Genomic DNA, 19,978 nt, shown 5'->3' with positions numbered 1-19,978 from the left:
TGTACCCAAATACAATTGACGTCCTTTTTTTCCCCACAAACAGAGCTTTCTTTTGGTGGTATTTGATCACCTCTGCGATTTTTATTTTTTGTGCCTGTAAAGCGGCACATCTGTAGCATGCATAGAACCTGCTGCAGCAAAAATGACATTTCTAAAGAAAAAAAAAACGAATCAAATTCCATTTAAAATTACAATCGCCGCCACACGGCAAAATTTAATAAAAAAATGGCATGGTGTCCTCCCCAAAATCCATACCAGACCCTTATCTGGGCTTGCAGCCTGGCAGGTCAGAAAAGGGGGGGGGGGGACAAGCGAGCGCCCCCCTTTTGAACCATACTAGGCCACATGCCCTCAACATGGGGGGTGGGTGCTTTTGGGAAAGATGGGCTTTGCCCCCACTGCCCTTAAGCACCCACCCCCATGTTGAATTGGGTAATATACTTTGTTTATGTGCACCCTGATGTGATATAAATACAATGTATATAATGAGGATGTGATACATTGTATATAATGAGGATGTGATACAATGTATATAATGAGGATGTGATATAAATACAATGTATATAATGAGGATGTGATATAAATATAATGTATATAATAGGGATGTGATACATTGTATATAATGAGGATGTGATATAAATACAATGTATATAATGGGGATGTGATATAAATACAATGTATATAATGGGGATGTGATATAAATATAATGTATATAATGGGGAAGTGATATAAATATAATGTATATAATGGGGATGTGATACAATGTATATAATGAGGATGTGATACATTGTATATAATGAGGATGTGATACAATGTATATAATGAGGATGTGATATAAATACAATGTATATAATGAGGATGTGATATAAATATAATGTATATAATAGGGATGTGATACATTGTATATAATGAGGATGTGATATAAATACAATGTATATAATGGGGATGTGATATAAATACAATGTATATAATGGGGATGTGATACAATGTATATAATGAGGATGTGATATAAATACAATGTATATAATGAGGATGTGATATAAATACAATGTATATAATGGGGATGTGATATAAATACAATGTATATAATGGGGATGTGATACAATGTATATAATGAGGATGTGATATAAATACAATGTATATAATGAGGATGTGATATAAATACAATGTATATAATGGGGATGTGATATAAATACAATGTATATAATGAGGATGTGATACAATGTATATAATGGGGATGTGATATAAATATAATGTATATAATGAGGATGTGATATAAATATAATGTATATAATGGGGAAGTGATATAATTATAATGTATATAATGAGGATGTGATACAATGTATATAATGAGGATGTGATATAAATACAATGTATATAATGAGGATGTGATACATTGTATATAATGAGGAAGTGATATAATTATAATGTATATAATGAAGATCTGAAGTGAAATTCTCCCCAGAGATGTATATAGTAAAAATCGCAGAGCTGCGTTGATTTGCGTCTCTTGTATCTCTCGGGGTTTCGGCTTTCTATATTCCGGAGAGATTTTTCTCTATAATCTGTAACATTTTCTCTCTCTGATATTCCGTTTTATTTTCCCCTCCTCCGTCTTCCATTATAATGGAGAAATGATGGGTAATATCAGCCCCCGGGGAGCAGACAGTTGCTCGTGCACATCATCGCTCTCCATAGACTTTGGTGTCCTTGTTTACCTCCTGGTCTGGGCCGGCCATGGCTGCCAGGCAAGGGCGGCGTTTCCCTTTTAAGATGGCGGTGAATGAATGTGCGCAGCGTGCTCGGGGACTGAATCAGCACACAGAGGCATTAAAGGGGGGCCGGGGGGGTGTCAGTGGTTTTCCCACTCCACCTCCAGCCATGGAAATGAGAAGTGTGAGGACATGAATCACTGGGAACATGCTGCGGGGACAGGAAGTGAGCGGAGGGGTCACTTTGGCACACGGTGTCCCCAGGAATCGGATTTCCATTCCTGAGCGCTGACTGGCATCTCGCGCGCCGTTATCGCTTTTATTTTCGTGTTTTGCATTTCATATAAATGAGCGATCGGATTTCTCAGCGCCGTCATTCCCGTCTGCTTCTCATTAGCGGCCGCGGCGATCGGGCAGATGTGCGGGGAAAGCTATAATTAGAGGTGTGCGGGACCCCTGTGTGTCTATGGGGGTCACAAAGCATTATTAGAAATAACTGGAATGGCGGAAGAAGATGCAGGGCTTGGTTCGAGACGCTTATATTCTCCTTCACTGGTCCCCCCCCCCCCCCCATCATACATGCTTATGGAATATATAAATAAAGCTTTCCATTGTCATTACATCATCACTGGGTCTCTCTGCTTCTCTATGTAACGCAGGCAGATCATGGCTGGTAGGAGGGGCCAGCAGGGGGCGGTATACAGCTTCTTGAAAACCTCACAGCTCCCCTGCCTCAGTATTCCTCTCCAGAGCCCTCAAGCAGTGGGAGGAGTTATGCAAATATCAAAATACCCTGATAGGTGGGTGTCAGTCTGGGGGAGTGGTTGTTCCTGGGCAGGCTATATTTGCATGGGTAACGCCCACATGAGATGCTGAGCCTCTATAACTGAAACTGAAATTCAATAAATAGAAGAGGGTGGGGTCAGGGACAGTCAAGCTTGAGGAGGAAAGAGCTAAATGATGCTGGACGTCCTCCAGCCAGAAAATGAGGCGGGGCTCTATCTGACTTGCTGCAGCTTCTAATGTACGTTGTGGGAAGCTCGCAGTGTGCGGTGAAATCAGAAGAGGACGTTTCAGTCCAGGAGAGGAGCCGGTACACCTGAGTAAGAATGAAGGGGAGGAGCCGCTACACCTGAGTAAGACTGAAGGGGAGGAGCCACTACACCCGAGTAAGACTGAAGGGGGAGGAGCCGATACACCTGAGTAAGACTGAAGGGGGAGGAGCCGCTACACCTGAGTAAGACTGAAGGGGGAGGAGCCGATACACCTGAGTAAGACTGAAGGGGAGGAGCCGATACACCTGAGTAAGACTGAAGGGGGAGGAGCCGGTACACCTGAGTAAGACTGAAGGGGGAGGAGCCGCTACACCTGAGTAAGACTGAAGGGGAGGAGCTGCTACACCTGAGTAAGACTGAAGGGGGAGGAGCCGCTACACCTGAGTAAGACTGAAGGGGAGGAGCCGCTACACCTGAGTAAGACTGAAGGGGAGGAGCCGCTACACCTGAGTAAGACTGAAGGGGAGGAGCCGATACACCTGAGTAAGACTGAAGGGGGAGGAGCCGCTACACCTGAGTAAGACTGAAGGGGAGGAGCCTCTACACCTGAGTAAGACTGAAGGGGGGGTGGAGGGAGATTTAAAGGACCCGTGTATCTAAACCGAAGTAATAAACATTCAATAAATCACAAACTGGATAGATGACCCCCCCCCCTTTTATAAAAAAAAAAAAAATAAATAAAAAAAACTGCTCGTCCATTGAAACTGTCTGTAAATTTGTGTGAATTGGGCAAAATCGAATGTTCTCCGGCTTCATTCTCTCTGATTTGAATGTGTTAATGTGGAAAATACTGCAATATGGCCACTGGATGGCACTGTGATAGGAGATAAGCTTCAGCCCCATCTAGTGGTCATAATGTGGAATTTATTTCCCCATTAACACATTCAAATTGCAGAGAATATATTCTGAGAACGTTCGATTTTGCCCAATTTACACAGAACAAATGTACATATCTCACTGGATGAACGGCAATGAATTTATTTTATAAACACGCCTCTTGGTATGTTTTTGATAAAATACTAGAAAAAAATGCAAGTACCAGAAAAGGAATGCGGTTTTAAAGAAGCCACACCCACTAATTATTATAATAATATCCAAGTTTATTATACGTATAATTATTATTATTATCATATTATATGTTTAAAATGCAATCGTTTGATAAACGGACATCTTTACAAATGACGTGCAGTTATTCCAATTCACTCAACATGTTTCGCTATGATGTAGCTTCTTCAGGAGATAATAATGGATGCTGCATATGTAAACAATTGATTAGTCATCCGGGGGGGGTTCTTCTATTTGGGTAAAATACCCCGAGTTATATTATGGGGGGGACAGGAGCCAATCATTAGACAGCAGATGATGTTCTACGGGGAGATATCAGCAATCCACAGAGGATTTAAATCCTAAATTACCAGATTAAAACAATCACAATGGAGTCATCCTCAGACTAGGGCAGTGCAAGGAACCAAAACCCCCGCACCAACCCTGCGGGGTCCATGTGTCCCGGCACCAACCCTGCGGGGTCCATGTGTCCCGGCACCAACCCTGCGGGGTCCATGTGTCCCGGCACCAACCCTGCGGGGTCCATGTGTCCCGGCACCAACCCTGCGGGGTCCATGTGTCCCCGCACCAACCCTGCGGGGTCCATGTGTCCCGGCACCAACCCGGCGGGATCCATGTGTCCCGGCACCAACCCTGCGGGATCCATGTGTCCCGGCACCAACCCTGCGGGGTCCATGTGTCCCGGCACCAACCCTGGGGGATCCATGTGTCCCGGCACCAACCCTGCGGGGTCCATGTGTCCCGGCACCAACCCTGCGGGGTCCATGTGTCCCGGCACCAACCCTGCGGGATCCATGTGTCTCCGCACCAACCCTGCGGGATCCATGTGTCCCGGTACCAACCCTGCGGGGTCCATGTGTCCCGGCACCAACCCTGCGGGGTCCATGTGTCCCGGCACCAACCCTGCGGGGTCCATGTGTCTCCGCACCATCCCTGCGGGGTCCATGTGTCCCGGCACCAACCCTGCGGGGTCCATGTGTCCCGGCACCAACCCTGCGGGGTCCATGTGTCCCGTCACCAACCCTGCGGGGTCCATGTGTCCCGGCACCAACCCTGCGGGGTCCATGTGTCCCGGCACCAACCCTGCGGGGTCCATGTGTCCCGGCACCAACCCTGCGGGGTCCATGTGTCTCCTGCTACACTTACTGGTCAGCCTGGGGAAAGGGACACTCTATAAAATTATGGACTGTGGACTATGGAGTGTGGACTACAGACTGTGGACTTTGAACTATTGACTGTGGGCTATGGAATGTGGAATATGGACTGTGGACTATCGACTGTGGGCTATGGACTGTGGACTGTGGACTATGGGCTGTGTAATATGGACTGTGGACTATGAACTGTGGACTGTGAACTGTGGACTATGGAGTGTGGACTGTGAACTGTGGACTATGGAGTGTGGACTGTGAAGTGTGGAATGTGGACTGTGAACTGTCAAGGAGGGGAGGAGCCAGAAGCAGTTGCATCTTTAGAGCATTAAAGGGCCCCGGGCAATGCAGTGCACTGGGGCCCCGCCTACACAATCACCCACGAGAATAAAAATGCAAATTATGGATAAGGAGATATTTATTGGTACAGCAGTACCAGGCCAATGACAGCTTCCAAGTTGGGCGGCTGGGTCCGGTGACCACACACATGGATTGGAGTCAGACTCAACTGTCCTGTGTGCGCCTGTTCCCATGGAGGTGGACAGTTGGGGGCTCCCCGTCTACGGTCCAAGTGGCCTGACAGCAGCGTAGGGCCGACCGACGCTTGCAACCTGCTAAGTTTGGCGGCAGGATGCACACGGGAATCGGGACTAATGCTTGGCTGGGGCTGGGTCACTGAGCAGGTGGGGCCCCTGAGCAACTGCCCGGCGTGCCCATTCGGTATGATGGCCCTGGCCAGAAGTGCCATTGGGGACTTGAGAAGAGGAGGATGGGGGCCGCTCTGTGAAAATCCAATACAGAGCCGCTGTGTATGACATGTTTATTATTTACAAACAAAAGCAAAAAACAAAAAACAAGGCTTTAATATTGCTTACAGATATATTATTATTATTTTATTATCATTATTATTATTGTTATTATACAGAAATATATTATCATTATTATTATTATTATACAGAAATATATCATTATTATTATTTTATTATTATACAGAAATGTATTATTATTATTATTATACAGAAATATATTATCATTATTATTATTATTATTATTATAATACAGAAATATATTATTATCATTATTATTATTTTATTATTATACAGAAATATTTTATCATTATTATTATTATTATTATTATTATTATACAGAAATATATTATCACTATTATTATTTTGTTATAATACAGAAATATATTATCATTATTATTATTTTATTATTATACAGAAATATATTATTATTATTATAATACAAAAATATATTATCATTATTATTATTATTATTATTATACAGGGTTGTTATAGCGCCACCTTTCTGCTATAATTATATATTGTGCAGACACTTTGTAACTTTTGACTTCACGGAAGAAATAAACGCGGAATGTTCTGCGATGTTTTCTTGCAGACATAACAGGAATCTTCCTTCCAGTCGGGGTACGCCTTCACCTGCCGCCCAGCCCCCGGCACGCTGTCACCCTCATTATCTTATTACCTGTTGTAGCGCATACTGTCAGCGACTCGCTGGGGGGGTGACTCACATCCTGGCACCGGCCGCACACGGATGACTCATTATTTTGTTATAACATGGAAAAAGGAGCGAAGGAAAGCGGAATCCAATTTAATATAAAACGTAGCGGTGCCCATGAAAATATCGCGCTGCCCGTTGGCAGGCAGGAGAACCGTCTGCCCCCTTATATGGTTGCGGATTAGCGGCTCTGACTGCGCCAATGTTTTCTGTCATCACATGGCTACCCAGAGAGCGGCCAGCTGTGAATGGTGTGATCACCGGGGAGGGGGGGGGGGGGTTACTGTCCTTCGTCATCTTTTACCCACTTTAAGACCCCCGCCTATTTTTGACACTTGGTGTTTACAAGATAAAATCATTTTTTTTTTTTTTTGCTAGAAAACTACTTATAACCCCCAAACGTTATATATTTTTCAGCAGAGATCCTAAAGAATAAAATGGAGATTGTTGCAATATTTCTTATCACACCGTATTTCTGCAGTGGTCTTCTAAATGCATTTTTTTGGGGGGAAAAATTAATTTTTTTAATTAAAAAATAAGAAAACAGTAAAGTTAGCCCAATTTATTTCTATAATGTGAAAGATAATTTTTACGCCGAGTAAATAGATACCCAACATGTCATGCTTCAGAATTGCGCACGCTCGCGAAATGGCGACAAACTTTGGCACTTAAAAATTCCCATGACATTTTAAAAATTTCTACAGGTTACCAGTTTAGAGTTACAGAGGAGGTCCAGGGCTCAAATTATTCCTCTCGCTCTAACGATCGCGGCGATACCTCACATGTGTGCTGTGAACACCTTTTACTTCCGGGACTACCGGGACTTCCGTATGCGTTCGCTTCTATGTGCGAACTGACGGGGACGGGGCGCTTTAATTTATTTTTTTCCTGTTTATTTTATTTATTATTTTTTATTTTTACACAGTTTAAAAAAAAAAAGATTTGATCATTTTTATTCCTATTACAAGGAAATCCCCTGTAATAGAAATAAGCAGGACAGGTCCTCTTTATTGTGAGACCTGGGGGTCAAAAGGACCTCACACCTCACAACTACACTGGAAAAGAAAAAAAAAAGTGTTGAAAAAAATCGGTCCTTTAAACGGGTTGCTAGGCAACGACGTTTTCGTCCCTCCGGTCCTCCAAGACCATAGAGTCGAGTGGGGGCCATCTTGCGCTCACTTGACTTCCTGTCTCTGAGGATCCGGGACCGGATTGTTTTCCCTGCTGCCGGCGGGTCCGGTAAGCGGGGAAAACGTCTGGGACGCGGCGGGAGGAGCACCTCTTCCTCCACACCGTAAGGGTGATCCCGCGGCAAATCGCTGCTGGGACCATCCTTACCTGAAAGCCGATCGCCCACCGTTTTCAAAAATACCGGGGTAATGGCTGCTATCTGCTGCCATAACCCCGGTATTTAGCGTCAAAGGACCAACGTAAAACTGCGGCGGGCGGGCGGTTGGTAAGTGGTTACAGACACCGGACAGGATTGAACAGATACAATGTAACACTTTTATTGGTTTATTTAGTGGACCAGAAGGGCGCCTATAAGAGAAGCTCATTATTATGGTTTACAGGCACTTTAACCCTTTCATGACGAAGGAAAAACAAATCCTAACGCCTGAGCACAGTTTTCCAACTTTGACATTCATTAGTAAATTTGTACTTTTCATCACAACTACTCCATGTATCCAGGTGGATTATATTGGGTTTTTTTTTATTTTTCTTTATTTTTGCATTTACATTTTTCTCCTTTAGTATACAATTTATCATTTTCTCCATTTAAGAGGAGAAAAAACACAGGGGGCGGGGTGCACAGTGAGAGCCAATCAGAGGCCGATCACAGCAATCAGGTGATGAGGTATTGGGCCTCCCAGTTCTCGATGGTTGGTAGAGGACCCAGGGGCTCTGGGTTAGGGCCATTCTCTGTGCTGGGAGTGCGCTGTGCACACACAGAAGGGCATACATACAGAAGACCCGCTTTCTGTGAGGTCACATATATGTGTACGGAAGGTAGGAAGGGGTTCAAGTGATATTTCACCCTCAGTATTTTCAATCATTTGTGCCCCTTTTCACACTTGTGCGACTTGTCCTGCGACTTGGGACTGAATGTCTTGGGACTGAATGTCTTGGGACTGAATGTCTTGGGACATGACCAGAGGTGTATTTTGGTTTTGTGCTGCCCTAGGCAAGACTAAAATTGGGCGCCGCCCTTCCCCCCTCCTATGTAAATTTGCCCCACTCCTTCTTTTTTAACGGATGTGACTCCCTACAAAATTAAAGGATTACAAGGCCCAGCATGAACTCCTGAGATCTCGCGAGAGGGGAGGTGGGGTGAGAGGGGGGGTGAGAGAGAGGGGCGGGATGAGAGAGAGAGGGGGGGTGGGTGAGGGAGGGAGAGAGAGAGGGAGGATGAGAGGGGGAGAGAGAGAGGGGTGAGAGGGGGAGAGAGGTTGGGGGAGAGAGAGAGAGGGGGGATGAGAGAGAGGGGGGATGAGAGAGAGAGAGAGAGCTAGAGAGAGAGGGGTGAGAGAGAGGGGATATGAGAGAGAGAGAGAGCAGGTTGAGAGAGAGGGGGGATGAGAGAGAGAGAGGGAGAAAGAGAGGGGGGTGAGAGAGAGGGGGGGTGAGTGAGGAGGGGTTGAGAGAAAGGGGGGATGAGAGAGAGAGAGAGATAGAGAGGGGGGATAGAGAGGGGGTTGAGAGAGGGGGGGTGAGAGAGAAAGGGGATGAGAGAGAGAGAGAGTGAGAGGGGGTGAGAAAGAGAAAGGGGGGTGTGTGAAAGAGAGAGAAGAGGGGTGAGAGAGAGAGAGGTGGGAGGATGTGAGAGGAGGTGAGAGAGAGGGGGTGAGAGAGGTGGCTCTAGCAACCAGTGGCCAATAGAGTCTCAGATGGAGGGAGGGTGGCTTTTTTGCTGCCCCCCTGCAAAGTGCCGCCCTAGGCCTGGGCCTTGTTGGCCTAGGCCAAAATACAGCACTGGACATGACAAGTCGTACTCCATGATTTCCAATGAGTACCGTTCATATCTGTGCAAATTCAAGTCGCAGCGACCTCAAAGTATTCCCTGCACGACTTTGATGCGACTTGAAGTCCATAGACCTCCAGACTACACAGGCATTGCTTCAAGTCGCATCAAAGTTACACAAATTTCAGGTCGTAGAAGTGTGAAAGGGATCTTAACCGCTTCTGGACCGAGCCCATTACTGACACATGTTGTGTACGAGTTAAAATCTGTATTTTTAGCTAGAAAATTACTTAAAACCCCCCCAAACATTATATATATATATATATTTTTAGCAAAGATCCTAGAGAATAAAATGGCGGTCGTTACATTATTTTTTGTCACGGGCATTGGCGCAGCGGTCTTTCAAACGCAATTTGTTTGGAAAAAAAAAAACATTTCACTGCATTTAAAAAAAAACAACCAGTAAAGTTAGCCCAATTTTTTGGGATATTGCGAAAGATGATGTCATGTAAATGGATATCCAACATGTTTCGGTTTAAAATTGCGCACGCCCGCAAAATGGTGACAAGCTACGGTCAATAAAAATCTCCATAGGCGACGCTTTAACATTTTTTAACAGTTACCAGTTTAGAGGTACAGAGAAGCTCTTTTTTTTAGAATTATTGCTCTTGCTCTGCCGATCGCATCGATATCTCACATGTGTGGCTTGAACAGCGCTTTCATTTGCGAGCGCGACTTCCGTATGCGTTTTTTTTTTAGCGTGAGCTCACGGCAATGGGACGGGAGGTGGGGGAGGGGGCATCGATCGTTAAAATGGTACCTGGGTGACCCCTCTAGCTGCAGGCATCACCCCGATTCAAACACTTCTCCGAGCCGACGTAGAGCTACGTAGGTTTGCGGGAAATGGTTACATTGTAACTAAAGGCAAAACTCTTTTATTAGTGTTGGACGGAGTGAAGAGGGATTAGACCCCCTGTCAGGTGTTTATTGCTGTCTGTGCCCCCATTGGGGAGATCCCTCCTCCCCCCTCTCTCTATTTCTCCTGTTTACCATTATCATTGAAAGTGAAAGTAAAAGAAAATCCCAAATTTTGGGTTGTCCCCAGAGATCTAATAGAGGGGAAATCTTCCAATGAGCACACTGGCTCTGAGGACCTGGGTGGTCCCCAAGGAATTCCCTTCATTTGCTGGGATTTACTCTCACTTCCTGTTTTGGCTATGGGACAGGAAGTGAAGGGAAATCTCCGCAATGGGACACAGCTGGTGAAAACAAATCTGACCGGGGTTATAACCCTTCCTAGCTCTATACAAGGTGGAAAAACAAAAAATAAAAATTTGCCTATAGTTCTACTTTAAGCCGGCCATAGATGGTTTGAATCTCGGCCTGCTCAGTAGCTTCCATCTCAATGGTTACAAATGATGATCATTTGCTAATTCCCTCTAGTGTTCTCTAGAATCGTTACATTGAATATCTGTGTTCCAAAGTGATATATATTTCTCATACTCCTCAGCTCCATCTAGTGGCCATAATGCAGTATTTCACTGCTGCCTCTAATAAAGAAATAAATAAAAATAATCCAAATGGCAAAATATAAAGAACATTGGGGTTTATTCACGAAAGCTGGAGAGTGCAAAATCAGGCAGGCACACTTCTGCATAGAAACCAATCAGCTTCCAGGTTTTTTATCCTAAAGCTTAAATGAAGAAGCTGAAGTTAGAAGCTGATTGGTTTCTATGCAGAAGTGTGCCTGCCTGATTTTGCATTTGCATTTGCCATTTGGATTATTTTTATTTATTTCTTTATTAGAGGCAGCAGTGAAATACTGCATTATGGCCACTAGATGGAGCTGAGGAGTATGAGAAATATATATCACTTTGGAACACAGATATTCAATGTAACGATTCTAGAGAACACTAGAGGGAATTAGCAAATGATCATCATTTGTAACCATTGAGATGGAAGCTACTGAGCAGGCCGAGATTCAAACCATCTATGGCCGGCTTAAAGTAGAACTATAGGCAAATTTTTATTTTTTGTTTTTCCACCTTGTATAGAGCTAGGAAGGGTTATAACCCCGGTCAGATTTGTTTTCACCAGCTGTGTCCCATTGCGGAGATTTCCCTTCACTTCCTGTCCCATAGCCAAAACAGGAAGTGAGAGTAATCAGCTTCCAGGTTTTTTATCCTAAAGCTTAAATGAAGAAGCTGAAGTTAGAAGCTGATTGGTCTTTGCACTTTCTAGCTGTAGTAAATACAGCCAAATGATTTTTGAGAAATTGTGCAGGATGAAAGTAAATGCAAAAATTCCTGATCACCCCCAGAATAGAACGCTGTCACCATGGTGACTATGAACTACTCTGATGAAAGTATGTAAAAAAAAATAGTAAAAAAATAAAGAAAAACATTAAAAAAAAAAAAAAGAAAAAAGTCTAAATGTAATATTTATTTATTTTTACACACTGCCACCAGTCATAGTCCCTGATTTCCGCCACACCAGTCATAGGATAAAGCTGTACTGCACTGGTGACAGTATGTAAAAAATAAATAAATAAATAAATAAATTATATAAAAAAAAAAAAAAATTGTTTCTTTTCATCATTTTTTCCAAAAAATTGCGACAAAAAATGACAACTTTACAAAACTCGCCATGCCTCTTACTAAATACCTCAGACTGTCTACTTTCAAAAAAAAAAAAGGGTAATTTGGGGGTATTTGATAATTTTGGGCCTCAAGAAATGAGATCGGCCGTCAGTACATCAGGGCTGATCAATTTTCTAATATTTATCCCATAGTTTGTGGACAACTTTCCTACAGACTAAATCATTTACACTGATTTGGGTTATTTTTACCAAAGAAATGTAGCAGAATATATTTTTGCCTAAATTTATAAAGAAAGATTATTTATTTACAAAATTTTAAAACAAATTTAGAAAAAAATTGTTTTTTTTTTCAAAATTTTTGGTATTTTTTCATTTATAACAAATTAAAAAAAAAAAAAAAAAAAAAAGGTGATTAAATACCACCAATAGAAAGCTCTATTTCTGTGAAAAAATAATATAAATTTCCTTTGGGTACATTGTTGCATGACCGCGCAATCGCCAGTTATAGTAGCGCAGTGCTGAATAGCAAAGATGGCCTGGTAGAGGGGGGGGATAACTTTCCGGAGGTGAAGAGGTTAAAGTCTATATCAGGTGTTTATTAAATTCTGAAGCATTACCTGGAAGTTTACCTGAATTGAACGTTGGAGTTTCGCTATTGACACCCAATGACATCACCCCCCCCCCTCCCCCCCTTCAGAGCCGGGCTTGTATCTTCCTGCCCCGTCATTCACTAATGACTAAACCCGGCTTTTTATAACTTCTCTTTTTTTATAGCAAGACAAGGCGTGTTCCGAAGATTTGTAGCTGATGAATTTGGGGCATTTTCTGATTCATTCCAGGAATGTTCGGCGGAAGTTCGAGAAATTTAATGTCAAGCCTTCGGGATAAAAAGATCAAATGGCAACAAGTACATTCAAGTTTAATGCCGACTATTTCTAGACATGTAGGCTAATGGCAAATGACGGCTATTTTTACTCACCGGAGAAAATCTTCCAAATATTGAGATAATTGTGAGATCCGGGGGGCGGAGTCAGATGACACATCAGGAGATTCCGCTTTATACCAAGCAAAGCAAAGGTGCCGCAATGATTATATAATGACTATATATAGAGAGTACACACCTCACATTTCTGAAAATATTTTATATATATTATTTTTTTATTGGCAAATGGTAAACTTTTATATAAGCATATTTTCCTCAAATATGTGGTACAGTATCTGACAAAAGTAAGTACACCCCTCCCATTCTATCTTTTCATGTGACAACACAGAAGAAATGAGACTTTGCTACAATGTAAAGTAGTGAGTGTACAGCTTGTATAACAGTGTAAATTTACTGTTCCCTCAAAATAACTCAACACACAGCCATTAATGTCTAAACTGCTGGCAACAAAAGTGAGTACACCCCTAAGTGACAATGTACAAATTGGGCCCAATTAGCCATTTTCCCTCCCCGGTGTCATGTGACTCATTAGTGTTACAAGGTCTCAGGTGTGAATGGGGAGCAGGTGAGTTAAATTTGGTGTTATCGCTCTCACTCTCTCATACTGGTCACTGGAAGTTCAACATGGCGCCTCATGGCAAAGAACTCTCTGAGGATCTGAAAAAAAAGAATTGTTGCTCTACATAAAGATGGCCTAGGCTATAAGAAGATTGCCAAGACCCTGAAACTGAGCTGCAGCATGGTGGCCAAGACCATACAGCGGTATAACAGGACGGGTTCCACTCAGAACAGACCTCGCCATGGTCAACTAAAGAAGTTGAGTGCCGTGCTCAGCGTCATATCCAGAGGTTGTCCTTGGGAAATAGACGTATGAGTGCTGCCAGCATTGCTGCAGAGGTTGAAGGGGTGGGGGAGGGGTCAGCCTGTCAGTGCTCAGACCATACGCCGCACACTGCATCAAATTGGTCTGCATGGCTGTCATCCCAGAAGGAAGCCTCTTCTAAAGATGATGGACAAGAAAGCCCGCAGACAGTTTGCTGAAGACAAGCAGACTAAGGACATGGATTACTGGAACCATCTCCTGTGGTCTGATAAGACCAAGATAAACGTATCTGGTTCAGATGGTGTCAGGCGTGTGTGGCGGCAACCAGGTGAGGAGTACAAAGACAAGTGTGTCTTCCTACAGTCAGGCATGGTGGTGGGAGTGTCATGGTCTGGGACTGCATGAGTGCTGCCGGCACTGGGGAGCTACAGTTCATTGAGGGGACCATGAATGCCAACATGTACTGTGACATACTGAAGCAGAGCATGATCCCCTCCCTTCAGAGACTGGGGGGCAGGGCAGCCATCAGGGGGGGACAGCCCATACACATGTAGGGGGCCCAGGCGTTCCGAGGGGCCCAGCCGCGAAGGCCCCAACCGAGACTGAGTTGTTGCTGCTGTAGTAACTAGCAATTGCTAAAGCATGGTGGCTGCAGAGTAACCCGATTCAGCTGAAGGGATGTCTCTTTGCTGGATTGTGCTGTCTCTTTTCTGAAAATATGAGGCTGTCTCTTTGCTGGATTGGGATATCTCTTTGCTGAATTTATGAGGCTGTCTCTTTACTGGATTGGGATGTGTCTTTGCTGAATATACGAGACTGTCTCTTTGTTGGATTAGGATGTCTCTTTGTTGAATATATGAGGCTGTCTCTTTACTGAATTGGGATGTCTTTTTGCTGAATATATGGGGATGTCTCTTTGATGGATTGGATTCATTTTCATTTAGTAAGTTAAAAGAGTGTTAAAAAAGAAGTGGTTGCACTGAAGGACTTGGTGGGATGGTCAGTGGGCGGATTCGGTGGGACAGCAAGAGGGCTGCCCTGCGGAATGTTGGTGGTCAGGCCCAGAGGGGCCCAGGCCTACAGCTGTGTAAGGGGCCCCGACATTTCTGATGGCTGCCCTGCTGGGGGGCAGGGCAGTATTCCAACATAACGACCCCAAACACCTCCAAGATGACCACTGCCTTGCTAAAGAAGCTGAGGGTAAAGGTGATGGACTGGCCAAGCATGTCTCCAGACCTAAACCCTATTGATCATCTGTGGGGATCCTCAAACAGAAGGTGGAGGAGCGCAAGGTCTCTAACATCCACCAGCTCTGTGATGTCATCATGGAGGAGGGGAAGAGGACTCCAGAGGCAGCCTGTGAGTCTCTGGTGAACTCCATGCCCAAGAGGGTTAAGGCAGTGCTGGAAAATAATGGCGGCCACACAAAATATTGACCCTTTGGGCCCAATTTGGAGATTGTCACTTAGGGGTGTACTCAGTTTTGTTGCCAGTGGTTTAGACATTAATGGCTGTGTGTTGAGTTATTTTGAGGGGACAGTAAATTTACACTGTTATACAAGCTGTACACTCACTACTTTACATTGTAGCAAAGTCTCATTTCTTCAGTGTTGTCACATGAAAAGATAGAATAAAATATTTACAGAAATCTGAGGGGTGTACTTACTTTTGTCAGATACTGTATATGTAATAATGAACTTTCTGCAGAAGAGCACTTTTCTCCTTCTGATGGGCTTCACTGGACCATTTATGAACTTTCTTTATTGTATTTTTATTTGCACATATGATTCTTCAGTAGATTGGATATTGGTTATAATCCATGCACTGTATACGGATATTGATACTTGTATCAGATTGATTAGCTTTGTGTATTGTTTATGTGGCCATGCTGTGAGTGCAGCTATCACTGAGATATTTATTTGTCTACTTTTTCGGTGAAACTTTTTGCACAACCTAATCTTGGGTTGAATAGTTTCTGGTTTTCGGTTGTATTTCGGCCCCATACACAGGACGGCCTTCCATGTGCAGCTCCCGGTTCCTGGAAGAAAGTAATAAACTTCCATTCATTTGGGGGAGATTTTATAGCACGCTCCCAGAGCCTCATTGTGTAGCAGATTAGTGCCAGAGACAATTGTACAGCCTACAGGCCTTTCCAAAGCCCCCCCGTTGTGCCGTTGGGAAATTGCCTATTCCTCAGGAAGTTGTATGGATTGCTGAGCAGAGTCCCGCACATCAGAAATGTTTGCTGTACTCAGATGAAGTGCATGAACTCCGCAGTGAGTGGGCTGACAATGGCCCAATTATATGCGTCTCCCACAGGCCGGCTCCGTTTAAACAGGTGGAACATCTGAAATAGGCTTTTGTATCCGACTCTTCCTTCTCAATGGCTGCCGCGCCGTCCTGAGAAATCGCTTCTCGCCTCCTTCTCACAGATAAACCAAGAAAATTATTTTGTTAAAGTACAAAAAAATCGCTTCCCACTTTCATGGCTGTGAGCCAAGGACGCCCATAGAAAAGTGACGGCAGAAAAAGACCAAGCGGTCCATCGAGCCTGTTTTTTTTTTTGTTTGTGTAGCCAGTGCTGTATTTTGGCCTAGGGCGACAAGGCCCAGGCCTAGGGCGGCACTTTGCAGGGGGGCGTCAAAATAGCCCCCCTCCACCTTAGTCTCTATTGGCCACTAGTTGCTAGAGCTGCCTCTCTAATCCCCCCTCTCTCTCTCTCTCACCTACCCTGTCTATCTCTCTTTCTCTCTCTCTCACCCTCCTCTCTCTCCCTCTCTCTCATCCCTCTCTCCCCCTCTCTCCCCCTCTCTCTCCCCCCTCTCTCTCATCCCTTCTCTCTCTCTCTCTCTCTCTCTCATCCCCCCTCTCTCTCATCCCCCCTCTCTCTCTCTCTCACCCCCTCTCTCTCATCCCTTCTCTCTCTCTCATCCCCTCTCTCTCTCTCTCATCCCCTCTCTTTCTCTCACCCCCTCTCTCTCTCTCATCCCCCCTCTCTCTCATCCCCTCTCTCTCTCATCCCCTCTCTCTCTCTCTCTCTCTCTCTCTCATCCCCTCTCTCTCTCATCCCCTCTCTCTCTCTCACCCCCCTCTCTCTCTCATCCCCCCTCTCTCTCTCATCCCCCCTCTCTCTCTCTCTCTCTCTCATCCCTTCTCTCTCTCTCTCATCCCTTCTCTCTCTCTCATCCCCTCTCTCTCTCTCACCCCCCCTCTCTCTCTCATCCCCCCTCTCTCTCTCACCCCCCCTCTCTCTCATCGCCCCCCTCTCTCTCTCTCTCTCTCATCCCTTCTCTCTCTCTCATCCCTTCTCTCTCTCTCATCCCCCCTCTCTCTCTCATCCCCCCTCTCTCTCATCGCCCCTCTCTCTCTCTCTCTCATCCCTTCTCTCTCTCTCATCCCCCCTCTCTCTCTCATCCCCCCCCTCTCTCTCATCCCCCCTCTCTCTCACCCCCCTCTCTCTCACCCCCCCTCTCTCTCTCATCCCCCCTCTCTCTCACCCCCCTCTCTCTCATCCCCCCTCTCTCTCTCTCATTCCCCCCCCTCTCTCTCTCATCCCCTTCTTTCTCTCTCATTCCCCCTCTCTCTCTCTCATCCCCCCTCTCTCTCATCCCCCCTCTCTCTCATCCCCCTCTCTCTCTCATCCCCCCTCTCTCTCTCATCCCCTCTCTCTCTCATCCCCTCTCTCTCTCATCCCCTCTCTCTCTCTCACCCCCTCTCTCTCATCCCCCCTCCATCTCTCATCCCTCCCTCTCTCTCTCTCATCCCTCTCTCTCTCTCATCCCCTCTCTCTCTCTCTCTCTCTCTCATCCCCCCTCTCTCTTTCATCCCCTCTCTCTCTCTCTTCCCCCCCTCTCTCTCAGTCTCTAACCCACTCTCTCACCCCCCTCTTTCTCTCACCCCCCTCTCATCCGCCCTCTCCCTCACCCACCCCCCCCCTCTCTCTCCCACCCCCTCTCACCCCCCCCTCTCGTGAGATCTCAGGGGTTCATGCTGGGACTTGTAGTCCTTCAATTTTGGAGGGAGTCACATCCATTAAAAAGGAAGGAGTGGGGCACATTTACATAGGAGGGGGAGGGGGGTGCCCAATTTTAGTCTTATTCCAACCATCAACTACTCTTTCAGTAAAATAATACTTTCTAAGATTGGTTCTGAACTTTTCTCCTGCTGATTTGAGGTCCCCGTCTTCTAGATTTTGGTTGTAAAATCTTCAGGTCCCCTTTCCCTTCTTTCCTCCAGACTGTACATAATAGGTCCCCGAAGTCTCAACTAATAAGTTTTATCCCTCAAACCTTTCACCATTTTTGTTACAAGTTTCTGGACTCGTTCTATTTTATCAATGTCTTTCTGTAAGTGAGGTCTCCAGAACCGGACACCGCATTCTAAATGAGGTCTCACTAAAGATCTGCATAGAGGAATCAGGACCCCCTTCCTCGTGTCTGTGACCCCTCTAGCAGTGGCGGCTGCTGAAGTTTTAAGATGGGGGGGGGGGGCGCAAGACCCCGCCCTTCTATTTTGACCCCTCCCATTTCCCAGAAGCCCCACCCCTTATAGACTCCACCCATTTTGCCCCCTGTATTTTGCTTGCGTGAACAAATTCTCCCAATATATCACATATTAAGGGGTCCATCAGTACTAGTATATCCCATAATAGGGAGCAGGGGCCCTATTATGGGATATGCAGTGAGAGACACCCTATTATGGGATACACTGACTGAGAGTGGCACAAACCCCACAGTACAGACCCCCTAGCACAAACCCTACAGTACAGACCCCCTAGCACAAACCCCACAGTACAGACCCCCTAGCACAAACCCCACAGTACAGGCCCCCTAGCACAAACCCCACAGTACAGCCCCCCTAGCACTAATCCCACAGTACAGGCCCCCTAGCACAAACCCCACACTACAGACCTCCTAGCACAAACCCCACAGTACAGGCCCCCTAGCACTAATCCCACAGTACAGGTCCCCTAGCACAAACCCCACAGTACAGGCCCCCTAGCACTAATCCCACAGTACAGGTCCCCTAGCACAAACCCCACAGTACAGGCCCCCTAGCACAAGCCCCACAGTACAGACCCCCTAGCACAAACCCCACAGTACAGGCCCCCTAGCACAAACCCCACACTACAGACCTCCTAGCACAAACCCCACAGTACAGACCCCCTAGCACTAATCCCACAGTACAGGCCCCCTTTCAATGTAGTGACCAGCGTACAGGCCCCCTTTCAATGCAGTGACCAGCGTACATGCCCCCTTTCAATGTAGTGACCAGCGTACATGCCCCCTTTCAATGCAGTGACAAGCGTACATGCCCCCTTTCAATGCAGTGACCAGCGTACATGCCCCCTTTCAATGCAGTGACAAGCGTACATGCCCCTTTTAATGTAGTGACCAGCGTACATGCCCCTTTCAATGTAGTGACCAGCGTACATGCCCCTTTCAATGCAGTGACCAGCGTACCTGCCCCTCAATGTAGCGACCGGTATAATGCCTCTCAATGTAGCGACCAGTATAATGCCTCTCAATGTAGAGACCAGTATAATGCCTCTCAATGTAGCGATCGGTATAATGCCTCTCAATGTAGCGATCGGTATAATGCCTCTCAATGTAGCGACCAGTATAATGCCCCCTTTCAATGCAGAGACCAGCGTGCGTGCCCACTTCAAAGCAGACAGTACTGGGCTAGTGCTGCACTGTGCAGCCATGCATGCACCTCCCGCAGCACTCTACCATCCAGCACCATCCTTCATGGCTCCATCCATTGCCACTTGCCAGCGCTAGTGCAGCCGGTCCCGGTGCCTTCACTTACCTTCGCGGCCGGAGACGAACGTTGCAGTCCTCCGGTCACCTCGCGTCAGACGGTTAGCTTCTTCCGGTGGCCGGTGCGAGACTGCTTCAGGGGGCTTCCGGCTGGATCCAGTGGAGTCCGTCCGACTCCTCATGCAGTTCTCCTCTCTCTGTGACGGTGGGCGGGAATGACGTGACACCGGTGCGGTGCACCGCCCCCACGCGTCACATGACCCGGGATGTCCTCCCTTGATTGGTCCAGGCTGGAGTCTGGACCAATCACAGCCAGGAGTCCAGTAAAGTGGGGAGTGTCAGGGCGCATTGCTCTGCGCCCCGACACTCCCCCAGAAGGCCGCCAATCGGC

At 45.9% G+C, this 19,978-nt stretch overlaps 1 protein-coding gene across 1 annotated transcript in view; it reads right to left on the bottom strand.

Annotated features, from left to right (window-relative positions):
• Positions 1 to 19,769, bottom strand: part of TNFRSF9 (TNF receptor superfamily member 9) — a gene marked incomplete at its 5' end in the record, with an annotated part of 135,086 nt that extends 115,317 nt beyond the window's left edge. Inside the window, one exon of the mRNA XM_082274040.1 lies at positions 19,637 to 19,769. Within this exon, the coding sequence (XP_082130166.1) occupies positions 19,637 to 19,769 (133 nt within the window). The remainder of the gene's footprint in view (positions 1 to 19,636) is intronic.
• Between the last annotated feature and the right edge of the window lie 209 nt (positions 19,770 to 19,978).

The sequence above is a fragment of the Pelophylax lessonae genome (genome assembly GCF_965119305.1).
Source record: "Pelophylax lessonae genome assembly, chromosome: 12".
NCBI classification, from domain to species: domain Eukaryota; kingdom Metazoa; phylum Chordata; class Amphibia; order Anura; family Ranidae; genus Pelophylax; species Pelophylax lessonae.
The sequence above is the reverse complement of the archived record's forward strand: the minus strand, read 5'-3'. Positions and strand labels throughout refer to the sequence as shown.